Source organism: Musca domestica, unplaced genomic scaffold, assembly GCF_030504385.1.
Source record: "Musca domestica strain aabys unplaced genomic scaffold, Musca_domestica.polishedcontigs.V.1.1 15, whole genome shotgun sequence".
Lineage (NCBI taxonomy): Eukaryota > Metazoa > Arthropoda > Insecta > Diptera > Muscidae > Musca > Musca domestica.
Window position 1 is genome coordinate 16,315,710 of NW_026712207.1, and position 12,143 is coordinate 16,327,852.

Genomic DNA, 12,143 nt, shown 5'->3' on the forward strand with positions numbered 1-12,143 from the left:
CATATACGCGTATCCTTTTTTGATCCTGAGATATAGGCCAAAACATATTTTGTCCTTTAAAATCGTATTTTTCGATGATAAATTTTTTTCTCAAAATTTCTGCAATGAAATGCTTAGATCAATACATATTCGGAAAGTAGAAGGAATCACCTTTCTAACGATACCTTCCATATACGCGTATCCTTTTTTGATCCTGAGATATAGGCCAAAACATATTTTGTCCTTTAAAATCGTATTTTTCGATGATAAATTTTTTTCTCAAAATTTCTACAATGAAATGCTTAGATCAATACATATTCGGAAAGTAGAAGGAATCACCTTTCTAACGATACCTTCCATATACGCGTATCCTTTTTTGATCCTGAGATATAGGCCAAAACATATTTTGTCCTTTAAAATCGTATTTTTCGATGATAAATTTTTTTCTCAAAATTTCTACAATGAAATGCTTAGATCAATACATATTCGGAAAGTAGAAGGAATCACCTTTCTAACGATACCTTCCATATACGCGTATCCTTTTTTGATCCTGAGATATAGGCCAAAACATATTTTGTCCTTTAAAATCGTATTTTTCGATGATAAATTTTTTTCTCAAAATTTCTGCAATGAAATGCTTAGATCAATACATATTCGGAAAGTAGAAGGAATCACCTTTCTAACGATACCTTCCATATACGCGTATCCTTTTTTGATCCTGAGATATAGGCCAAAACATATTTTTTCCTTTAAAATCGTATTTTTCGATGATAAATTTTTTTCTCAAAATTTCTACAATGAAATGCTTAGATCAGCACATATTCGGAAAGTAGAAGGAATCACCTTTCTAACGATACCTTCCATATACGCGTATCCTTTTTTGATCCTGAGATATAGGCCAAAACATATTTTGTCCTTTAAAATCGTATTTTTCGATGATAAATTTTTTTCTCAAAATTTCTACAATGAAATGCTTAGATCAGCACATATTCAGAAAGTAGAAGGAATCACCTTTCTAACGATACCTTCCATATACGCGTATCCTTTTTTGATCCTGAGATATAGGCCAAAACATATTTTGTCCTTTAAAAACGTATTTTTCGATGATAAATTTTTTTCTCAAAATTTCTACAATGAAATGCTTAGATCAGCACATATTCGGAAAGTAGAAGGAATCACCTTTCTAACGATACCTTCCATATACGCGTATCCTTTTTTGATCCTGAGATATAGGCCAAAACATATTTTGTCCTTTAAAATCGTATTTTTCGATGATAAATTTTTTTCTCAAAATTTCTACAATGAAATGCTTAGATCAATACATATTCGGAAAGTAGAAGGAATCACCTTTCTAACGATACCTTCCATATACGCGTATCCTTTTTTGATCCTGAGATATAGGCCAAAACATATTTTGTCCTTTAAAATCGTATTTTTCGATGATAAATTTTTTTCTCAAAATTTCTGCAATGAAATGCTTAGATCAATACATATTCGGAAAGTAGAAGGAATCACCTTTCTAACGATACCTTCCATATACGCGTATCCTTTTTTGATCCTGAGATATAGGCCAAAACATATTTTGTCCTTTAAAATCGTATTTTTCGATGATAAATTTTTTTCTCAAAATTTCTACAATGAAATGCTTAGATCAGCACATATTCGGAAAGTAGAAGGAATCACCTTTCTAACGATACCTTCCATATACGCGTATCCTTTTTTGATTCTGAGATATAGGCCAAAACATATTTTGTCCTTTAAAATCGTATTTTTCGATGATAAATTTTTTTCTCAAAATTTCTACAATGAAATGCTTAGATCAGCACATATTCGGAAAGTAGAAGGAATCACCTTTCTAACGATACCTTCCATATACGCGTATCCTTTTTTGATCCTGAGATATAGGCCAAAACATATTTTGTCCTTTAAAATCGTATTTTTCGATGATAAATTTTTTTCTCAAAATTTCTGCAATGAAATGCTTAGATCAATACATATTCGGAAAGTAGAAGGAATCACCTTTCTAACGATACCTTCCATATACGCGTATCCTTTTTTGATCCTGAGATATAGGCCAAAACATAATTTTGTCCTTTAAAATCGTATTTTTCGATGATAAATTTTTTTCTCAAAATTTCTGCAATGAAATGCTTAGATCAATACATATTCGGAAAGTAGAAGGAATCACCTTTCTAACGATACCTTCCATATACGCGTATCCTTTTTTGATCCTGAGATATAGGCCAAAACATATTTTGTCCTTTAAAATCGTATTTTTCGATGATAAATTTTTTTCTCAAAATTTCTGCAATGAAATGCTTAGATCAGTACATATTCGGAAAGTAGAAGGAATCACCTTTCTAACGATACCTTCCATATACGCGTATCCTTTTTTGATCCTGAGATATAGGCCAAAACATATTTTGTCCTTTAAAATCGTATTTTTCGATGATAAATTTTTTTCTCAAAATTTCTGCAATGAAATGCTTAGATCAATACATATTCGGAAAGTAGAAGGAATCACCTTTCTAACGATACCTTCCATATACGCGTATCCTTTTTTGATCCTGAGATATAGGCCAAAACATATTTTGTCCTTTAAAATCGTATTTTTCGATGATAAATTTTTTTCTCAAAATTTCTGCAATGAAATGCTTAGATCAATACATATTCGGAAAGTAGAAGGAATCACCTTTCTAACGATACCTTCCATATACGCGTATCCTTTTTTGATCCTGAGATATAGGCCAAAACATATTTTGTCCTTTAAAATCGTATTTTTCGATGATAAATTTTTTTCTCAAAATTTCTGCAATGAAATGCTTAGATCAGCACATATTCGGAAAGTAGAAGGAATCACCTTTCTAACGATACCTTCCATATACGCGTATCCTTTTTTGATCCTGAGATATAGGCCAAAACATATTTTGTCCTTTAAAATCGTATTTTTCGATGATAAATTTTTTTCTCAAAATTTCTGCAATGAAATGCTTAGATCAATACATATTCGGAAAGTAGAAGGAATCACCTTTCTAACGATACCTTCCATATACGCGTATCCTTTTTTGATCCTGAGATATAGGCCAAAACATATTTTGTCCGATGATAAATTTTTTTCTCAAAATTTCTGCAATGAAATGCTTAGATCAATACATATTCGGAAAGTAGAAGGAATCACCTTTCTAACGATACCTTCCATATACGCGTATCCTTTTTTGATCCTGAGATATAGGCCAAAACATATTTTGTCCTTTAAAATCGTATTTTTCGATGATAAATTTTTTTCTCAAAATTTCTACAATGAAATGCTTAGATCAGCACATATTCGGAAAGTAGAAGGAATCACCTTTCTAACGATACCTTCCATATACGCGTATCCTTTTTTGATCCTGAGATATAGGCCAAAACATATTTTGTCCTTTAAAATCGTATTTTTCGATGATAAATTTTTTTCTCAAAATTTCTACAATGAAATGCTTAGATCAGCACATATTCGGAAAGTAGAAGGAATCACCTTTCTAACGATACCTTCCATATACGCGTATCCTTTTTTGATCCTGAGATAGGCCAAAACATATTTTGTCCTTTAAAATCGTATTTTTCGATGATAAATTTTTTTCTCAAAATTTCTACAATGAAATGCTTAGATCAGCACATATTCGGAAAGTAGAAGGAATAACCTTTCTAACGATACCTTCCATATACGCGTATCCTGTTTTGATCCTGAGATATAGGCCAAAACATATTTCGTCCTTTAAAATCGTATTTTTCGATGATAAATTTTTTTCTTAAAATTTCTACAATGAAATGCTTGGGTCAATTCATATTCGGAACGATTTTCTCAACAAATTCTTTTTTGCAATAAATGTAATGCAAAAATGTTTATAGTCATAATTCTTACACATTGACAATTTAAATTATGTATTTTCATTTCATGTGTTTATTTCTGTATTAGTATTTTATTTACTAGGGGATAATAAAAATCGTTTTTCGTATATCAAACAAATGACTTAGATTAAAAGTCTAACATGTTGAAAAACGTTTTTATTATAACCTAGAAAATCGTTTTTATTTTCCGCTCATATACAAAAACGTTTTTGAACTGTTATACACTGTTATACAACTGAAAGTGTTCGAAAATTAAAAACGTTTTTATCTTCACGCACATAAAAATTAGTTGGTATTTTGTTCCTCTTCGGCGAAATGACAAAGACAACATCAGCAGCAGCTGCTCGAAACATCTGTTCGAGCTCATCTTGTATGTCTCAAGGCAATCTTCTTTTCTTGTATGACAGTCCAAGAAACAAACCAAACAAAACATTGAAAAGCCTGAAACCCACACAAACACAAACCACCCACACACACACATAACAACAGACAGACATTAGAACATTAAATGGGATGGCATGTAAAACAACCATCCTCTATATGAATAAATTAGTCCACTAACGAAGCACAGGGAGAGCAAAAACAAAAACAGCAACTACAACAAGGATACAAACAAAAACAAAAATAGTAACAACAAATCTGAAGAGTAGTAATTGTGCATTTGTAGGACACGCATTTGCCAATTGAATGTCATAGCCGAGTTTTTTGGGGGCAAAAATACATTGACTCATTGCTTTACTCTTACTTTCGCTGCTCTCTGTTTACTCAACACCAGAGCTTTTCAAGTTGCAGAGAGAAAGAGAGAGGGTGAGAGAAAAGCTTTATGGGCTAAGGCTTACAATCCGAGTGTTTGAATGTGTATGTGTGTGATTTCTGTATTTTTTTTCTATTTTGGCCAGCACTGTATAGAAATGTGTTACAGTTTTTGTTGTTCCAGTGTATGTGTTCGTGTGTGCGTGCGTGTGTCTGAAGCATCTACAGCACAATCGTTTTAAGGATAATGGCACAAATTTCAGTTTCATTTCGGTGCTGGTTTCGAGAGTTTGTCACCTGTTTCGAGCGCGCCATCAAAATGTTTGGCTAAAGGAATTAGGAAACGCCAGCCGACCGACACACAAACGGACGCGTCGTGAACTTGACACACTAACCAAACAATCAGAAAAAAAGACAAATTCAAATCTTGGCCGTTAAACCGTTATGCTGAGCGATTTTTTTTGTCTTGCCCTGTCTTGCCCATGATTGTGTATCCCGAAGAATATCCTTAAAGTGTTCCAGATTTTGTTGGCAGAAAAATAAATTGTTCTTTTTCGCTGGTTTTTTGCTTCGCTTGTCGCCCTAAAAAACAAAAAACGGAATATTATTAAGTTCTTTGCGATGTGATACATCTGACAGCAAGCGTTTTCTAGTAAAGCTATTACCGGGCTCTTGTTTGTTTGGAAAGGAATTTGGCCCCAAGTTATTGTCAAGTTACCACCATAAATAGTTCCGTCTGGGTGGCATCTGTGATGTGAGTGTCCAATACCAGCACGCGTTGCAAAGAAAAGTGTCTGTCCCCCCCCCTCGTATTTAGCATGGTGTTAGTGTCAATTTGTGTTTGTGTTCCTTTTGCTGCTGAATAAGTGATCACGCACCACATAATGTTATTTGCATAAATATGCATAAACTCTTCTTGTCCCGCTGTGCTATCGTGTTCGAAAAAAAAAATAGAAAAATAAAAATTCCAATCTGTAAATGATGGTGTGCATTTTGTTTGGGGCCAAATAAAATATATGATATCTATTTAAGCACGTTGTCTTCCTTCGCTTTGCTAAGAGTCGACTTAAAGTGCTGTGAAAAAAATGTAAAATAAAAAAAAATAATAAATAAATAAATTCATTGGAAACGTCGTCAAAAATTAATTGCTTTGGAAGCAGATTGTTCGAATAAAAATGTTGTGTTAAGAAAAATCCTATCCTTTTTTTTGGGCATCTAAGTGCACCATAAAATAGTTATTTATAGAGGTACGCGGTACATTAATGATGATTTTTATCCGGGGATATTGTTTTCTTTTTTGTTGGGAAGAAATAAATTGCAGTTAATTGCTAAACACGCTATGGGTGATTCCATTTAAAAGTCTCAAAATATTATTCTGAAATGATGAGGGGAAATAGAAAGGTCTTAGATTTCAATCCAACAAATCAAACTAACTTTTTAACAAATATTGTAAAAAAAGGCATATATTTTTAGACCCTTATAGTTTCATGACCGGAGTAAATACACATTAATGTGGATAAATCTATGAAATCGGAAGTTCATTCTGGTCTCAAACATTGTAAAAAAACAAAGGTAGTTTAAAAGAAGTTAGAAATGTTTATTTGACGTTCCGACAGATATAAGCCCTCAGATTGTGTAGGATCAAAAGATTATACCTTTATATTCCATCATCATCATGTTTTGATACATTCATGTTGTCCAATTGGGATATACGAATTCTGGAGAGAATCAGATACTGATTTTACATTTTAATCGAGTTATTATTATTATTCACGTTTTAGGTGAGGTATTGGCAGTAGGCCGATATTTTAATGAAAGCTATAGAATTTCGTTTAATATGGGTCTTTTATGCTTGCTTCGCAATTTTTTTGTAGTTTTACAAGTACAAGGTGAGATAAAAAACTGCCACAAACTCAAACGAAATAATTTTTAAATTTTCTTAAATTTTATTGAATGAGAGCAAAAAATGTCGGAAATAGCATCAAATTTTAGAATATGTTTAGATTTGTTCGAATTGGTCACCCTTGGCACGAATTATGGCCTTCAAACGTCCAATTAAACCATCACACGATGCCCGAATGTTGCTCTGTGGTATTTTGACCCATTCCCGGCGAAGCGCTTGTTTGAGGTGATCGACACTTTGGTATTTTGTAGTGCCAACGTTGCTTTCCAAAACGGATTGGTATTCGGAGATTTTGGAGGCCATTGTTCGCTGAATATGAAGCGAGGAACCACATTTTGTAACCTTTCTTGGGTGTCGCATGCTGAGTCCTCTTGTCATTTTTCAATATTTGCCGAAGGGAATATTGCGATATGTTCAGCTCACGAGCAATTTTTCGGCCACTGCGACGCGGGTTTCGATCAAGTCGCTTCTTTACTTTTCGAACCATTTCTGCTGATGTTGCTATTTTCTTCCGTGACGTCGGGATACGCTACCAGTATCACGGTAACTATCGATGGTATGAGATTTATTATGAGATTTATTCACATTTAAATGCTGGAGTGCTCTAACGATACCCACTTGTGGTTTTCCAGCCAAATGTGAGCAGTCTGAGGTTGGTTGCAGTTTTTTCGTCTCACCCTGTATATTCCATTTTTTAAAATATTGGGTGTAAACAATTTAAAGAAAGTCGGACAGTGAGTTCTCACCTGAAATGAGTCATTATTCACCTTTTTGAATTGGATGGGGAAGGTAAAAAAATGTTCCCAAATTGTTAATTTTTGCAACTGTCTAAGGCTCATCTAAATATGAAATTTTGAACTAGATTGGCTGCTTCCATTGTTCGATGTGAGGTTGTTTCTTTTTCTCCAGAAGGAGGTGATCAATATTGCCCTTCTTCGACCTAGTTCTAAGTTTGGTAAAAATATTACAATCTATAAAGTTTGCAACAAACCGGTTACATCCTTCGAAAGTTGTTGTGCGTACAGACAGACGGATATGGCTAGATTGACTAAAAACGTCTAGAAACGTTCAAAGAGGTTGTATCAAATAATGTTAATCCTCTGCAGCCATAAAGCTAAGGGTATAATGAGCTGAAGAAGTGAGAAATCATCAGAAGATTTGTAGTCTAATCTGACTAATGATAAAATTTTAGATTTCTCAAGATTACTTTAGTTTATGATTTACATGAGATTATAATCTAACAAAACCTTAATGGTTTGGAACACAAATATTAAATTACACCCAAAACTGATTTTAGATTATTTCCATATCCGTGTACCACGACTCCAACAAAGTAAATTATTTTATATTCTTCAAAAATTCTTATGTTTTTTATATTCGTCAAATTTTAAATGGAATCACCCATATGCTACCAAGATATTCGTTTAAAATCCCATTTCTTGCAATAGTGCCAAAAAAAAAAGAAAACAAAATATTCTGTACCGTAAAGGAAAACGTTAAAAAGGGTTTGAAGGTCACCAAGTTTGCAAACAACGTTCGTCTTTGCCCTTTGCCACCAACTCATTAATGGGCGAAAGTTAATGAAAGGCGACAAAAACATGATGCTGGTGGCGTTGCTCTGTTGAACCGTCTCGGAAGTGCCAAGCATAGCAGCAGGTGTAAATCAAGTTGGTTGAAACTAAGTTTTGGGTGTTTACTTTGCCAATTAAAATTTGGAAATTCGTTAAAAATTAAATCATAAAATATTTGGATTGACGACATCTTTTGTAAACGACCACCACAGTCCTACAGCCAAATCCGAAATGCCAATTTATTGAGGAACGTGACAAATTCCACAAAAAGAATTTTAACAAATAACGACTAAGCACTTGGCTGCCCTGTGCCAGAGTCGCACTCCTGGTCGGCCGACACAGCTTTAACTGCTTACCAACCAATTAACAAGCCACCAATCAACGTGGATTACTCAACAAATAACGGACCATGGGAGAAAAACCCAGCTGCGGTAGCGGCTACCACAGCCGGAGCCGTTGGAAACACCGGAAATACCGGAAACTCAAATCAAAGTCATAGCACAATTTCTACGAGCAGCAATAGTGGTGGTGGTGGCAGTGGTGGAGCTAACAATAATGCAATGGCGGTCGGAAGTGGTGGCATCGGGGCCAACTCGAACACAAACGCAACACAGTCATCGTTGAAAACAACACACCACCAGCTGATGCAACAGCTGCAGCAGCAACATCAACATCAGCATCATCAACGTCAATTGCAGCACCAGCATAGCATTGCGGCTGTGGGTGGGGGAATGGCTCACATCCACACCCATTCGCATGCTCCTCGGCAGCTGACCCATCAACATTCACATCCACCATTGCAGCAAGCCAGTGGTGGTAATCTAGTGCTTCCTACGACAACCACGACAGTTGTGGGCAATACGGCTCAACAACAACAGCATCAGCAGCATCAACAACAACAGCAGCAGCATCAACAACAACAGCAGCATCAACATCAGCAGCACCAACAACAACAACAACAGCAGCAGCAACAGTCACATCATCATCACACACACCAACAACATGTGACCCATCAACATCAACATCAACACCAGCATCCGCACCAGCACCACCATCACCCCCCACTTCAACATCACATGTCGCTGAATTTGACCAGCAGCGGTGGTGTTGTTAGCATGACTTCCTCGGCCAATGCAATGGCTGCCTCCACCTCTTCCAGCGCGTCATCGGCAGCAGGTATCATTACAACGGCTCACCGCTGTCAGGCCTCAAATGTTAATTCGTCAACCACAATGGCTTCCTCAATGTCGGCAAACACTTTGCCCTCATCCGTCAAGATGGGTGCCCATCACCATCACGGCCGTCATCATTTGACGCCACAGCATAGATCATTGTCACAGCAACATGCTGCTGCAACGCTGAGACGCCGAACTTTGAGTCATGTACCACGTTCCTATTCGGCTTCGGCTGCTGCAACGACAGCTAACTCAGGGGCCAGTAACATGCAGGCAGCTGGAGTCTTTACGAAAGCTCTGATGGGAGCTGGTAAAAATGATGGCGGTGGAGGCAGTGGTAGTTCTGCTGGAGGTGGTGGTGGTGGAGGACTGGGTGGTGGTGGTGCTTCCAGTGGTGGTGGGGATCGCTCACGATGTCGATCGCCCATGATGCTGTGTCACTCGCATAGTGACGGTGAATTTCCTATGTATAAAGGTGAGTTTGATTATAGTATGATGACATCCAGGTTCTAATATTTATTAGAGACATATTTCCTCATCCAAAAAGCTGATTAAAACAAGTTAAAAAGTATCAGTCGGTTTTTGCCGAAGGATGAAAACCCTCAGCTTTTGTCCGTTCATTTAAACCTATTTCGGCATCTACATATAAAGGGTGATTTTTTTGAGGTTAGGATTTTCATGCATTAGTATTTGACAGATCACGTGGGATTTCAGACATGGTGTCAAAGAGAAAGATGCTCAGTATGCTTTGACATTTCATCATGAATAGACTTACTAACGAGCGACGCTTGCAAATCATTGAATTTTATTACCAAAATCAGTGTTCGGTTCGAAATGTGTTTCGCGCTTTACGTCCGATTTATGGTCTACATAATCGACCAAGTGAGCAAACAATTAATGCGATTGTGACCAAGTTTCGCACTCAGTTTACTTTATTGGACATCAAACCAACCACACGAATGCGTACAGTGCGTACAGAAGAGAATATTGCGTCTGTTTCTGAGAATGTTGCTGAAGACCGTGAAATGTCGATTCGTCGCCGTTCGCAGCAATTGGGTTTGTGTTATTCGACCACATGGAAGATTTTACGCAAAGATCTTGGTGTAAAACCGTATAAAATACAGCTCGTGCAAGAACTGAAGCCGATCGAACTGCCACAACGTCGAATTTTCAGTGAATGGGCCCTAGAAAAGTTGGCAGAAAATCCGCTTTTTTATCGACAAATTTTGTTCAGCGACGAGGCTCATTTCTGGTTGAATGGCTACGTAAATAAGCAAAATTGCCGCATTTGGAGTGAAGAGCAACCAGAAGCCGTTCAAGAACTGCCCATGCATCCCGAAAAATGCACTGTTTGGTGTGGTTTGTACGCTGGTGGAATCATTGGACCGTATTTTTTCAAAGATGCTGTTGGACGCAACGTTACGGTGAATGGCGATCGCTATCGTTCGATGCTAACAAACTTTTTGCTGCCAAAAATGGAAGAACAAGATGGCGCTACATGCCACACAGCTCGCGATTCTATGGCCATTTTGAGGGAGAACTTCGGAGAACAATTCATCTCAAGAAATGGACCGGTAAGTTGGCCACCAAGATCATGCGATTTGACGCCTTTAGACTATTTTTTGTGGGGCTACGTCAAGTCTAAAGTCTACAGAAATAAGCCAGCAACTATTCCAGTTTTGGAAGACAACATTTCCGAAGAAATTCGGGCTATTCCGGCCGAAATGCTCGAAAAAGTTGCCCAAAATTGGACTTTCCGAATGGACCACTTAAGACGCAGCCGCGGTCAACATTTAAATGAAATTATCTTCAAAAAGTAAATGTCATGGACCAATCTAACGTTTCAAGTAAAGAACCGATGAGATTTTGCAAATTTTATGCGTTTTTTTTTAAAAAAAAGTTATTAAGCTCTTAACAAATCACTCTTTATTTATTATTCATCATGTTGAGCCTTTTTGGGGAAGGTTGCGAAGTAGGAGGAGTTATCAGAGAGAGTGGGCAGAAAAATTTATTCATATCAGATCTCTTAAATATTTAAAATTGCCATCGTTTGTGGGGGAGGTACCACAAGCGGTAGGCCAATATCTATCATCTTCACACCATATCTTGTGTCAGTAGCAATTAGGCGCTTATTTTGCATTTTTAGGGCGTTTTGTTATTAAAAATTTGATCTTTCTGACCCTTTGTGGGGGAGGTACCAGAAAGAGTGGACCTATATATTCCATTTTCACATCGGACCTTGGGTTAATAAAAATATTGTGATGTGTGTAATTTGAAGACAATCAGACACTTACATCACATTTTATAAGAGTTATAATTGTTCAAAATTTTGAACCTTTGTGGAGGGAAGTACATTATGGAGTGGACCGATATTGTCCATTTTCGCACCTGACGTAGCACTGACGCAAATATTAGGATTTGCAAAGTTGGAGCAAAAGCGGATTATCCTTTCTCTTTCTGTGCTGTAAATTATTTTCTTAGAAAATGTTGACATTTTGTGGGGGAGCTGCCAGAAGGAGTGGACCGATACTACCCATCTTGGAACTCGATCTAAGTGTAATAACTCTATTACGATGTGCCAAATTTACAAACGAATCTTAAAGCTCCTGTTTAATTTCAGCAAATTATTCCTACTTCCTAACATTGACTTTTTGACACCCAGACCATGACCTCGCCATGGTTGAATGGCACAAATTATAAATCTACAATACATTCTACTCCACAAAATCGGATTATGTCTCATATCCATTATTCTTAAAACTTCCATCCTCAAATCTCCTTTTAAGAAAGTATCTTTGTATATCAAGTTTGTTAGCAATAAGTATCGTCACTCCTCCTCGACGTTAAGTTTTTGTCCACTGCTCAACTGGCAGA

General features: G+C 36.6%; 1 protein-coding gene across 1 annotated transcript; it reads left to right on the forward strand.

Annotated features, from left to right (window-relative positions):
- Positions 1 to 7,774: 7,774 nt before the first annotated feature.
- LOC109612864 (homeobox protein abdominal-A-like) lies at positions 7,775 to 9,824 on the forward strand. The gene is made up of 4 exons (XM_059119839.1): positions 7,775 to 7,856; positions 8,410 to 8,957; positions 9,141 to 9,744; positions 9,817 to 9,824. Exons 1-4 carry the CDS (start codon positions 7,775 to 7,777, stop codon positions 9,822 to 9,824), a joined length of 1,242 nt encoding a protein of 413 aa, XP_058975822.1.
- Positions 9,825 to 12,143: the final 2,319 nt, after the last annotated feature.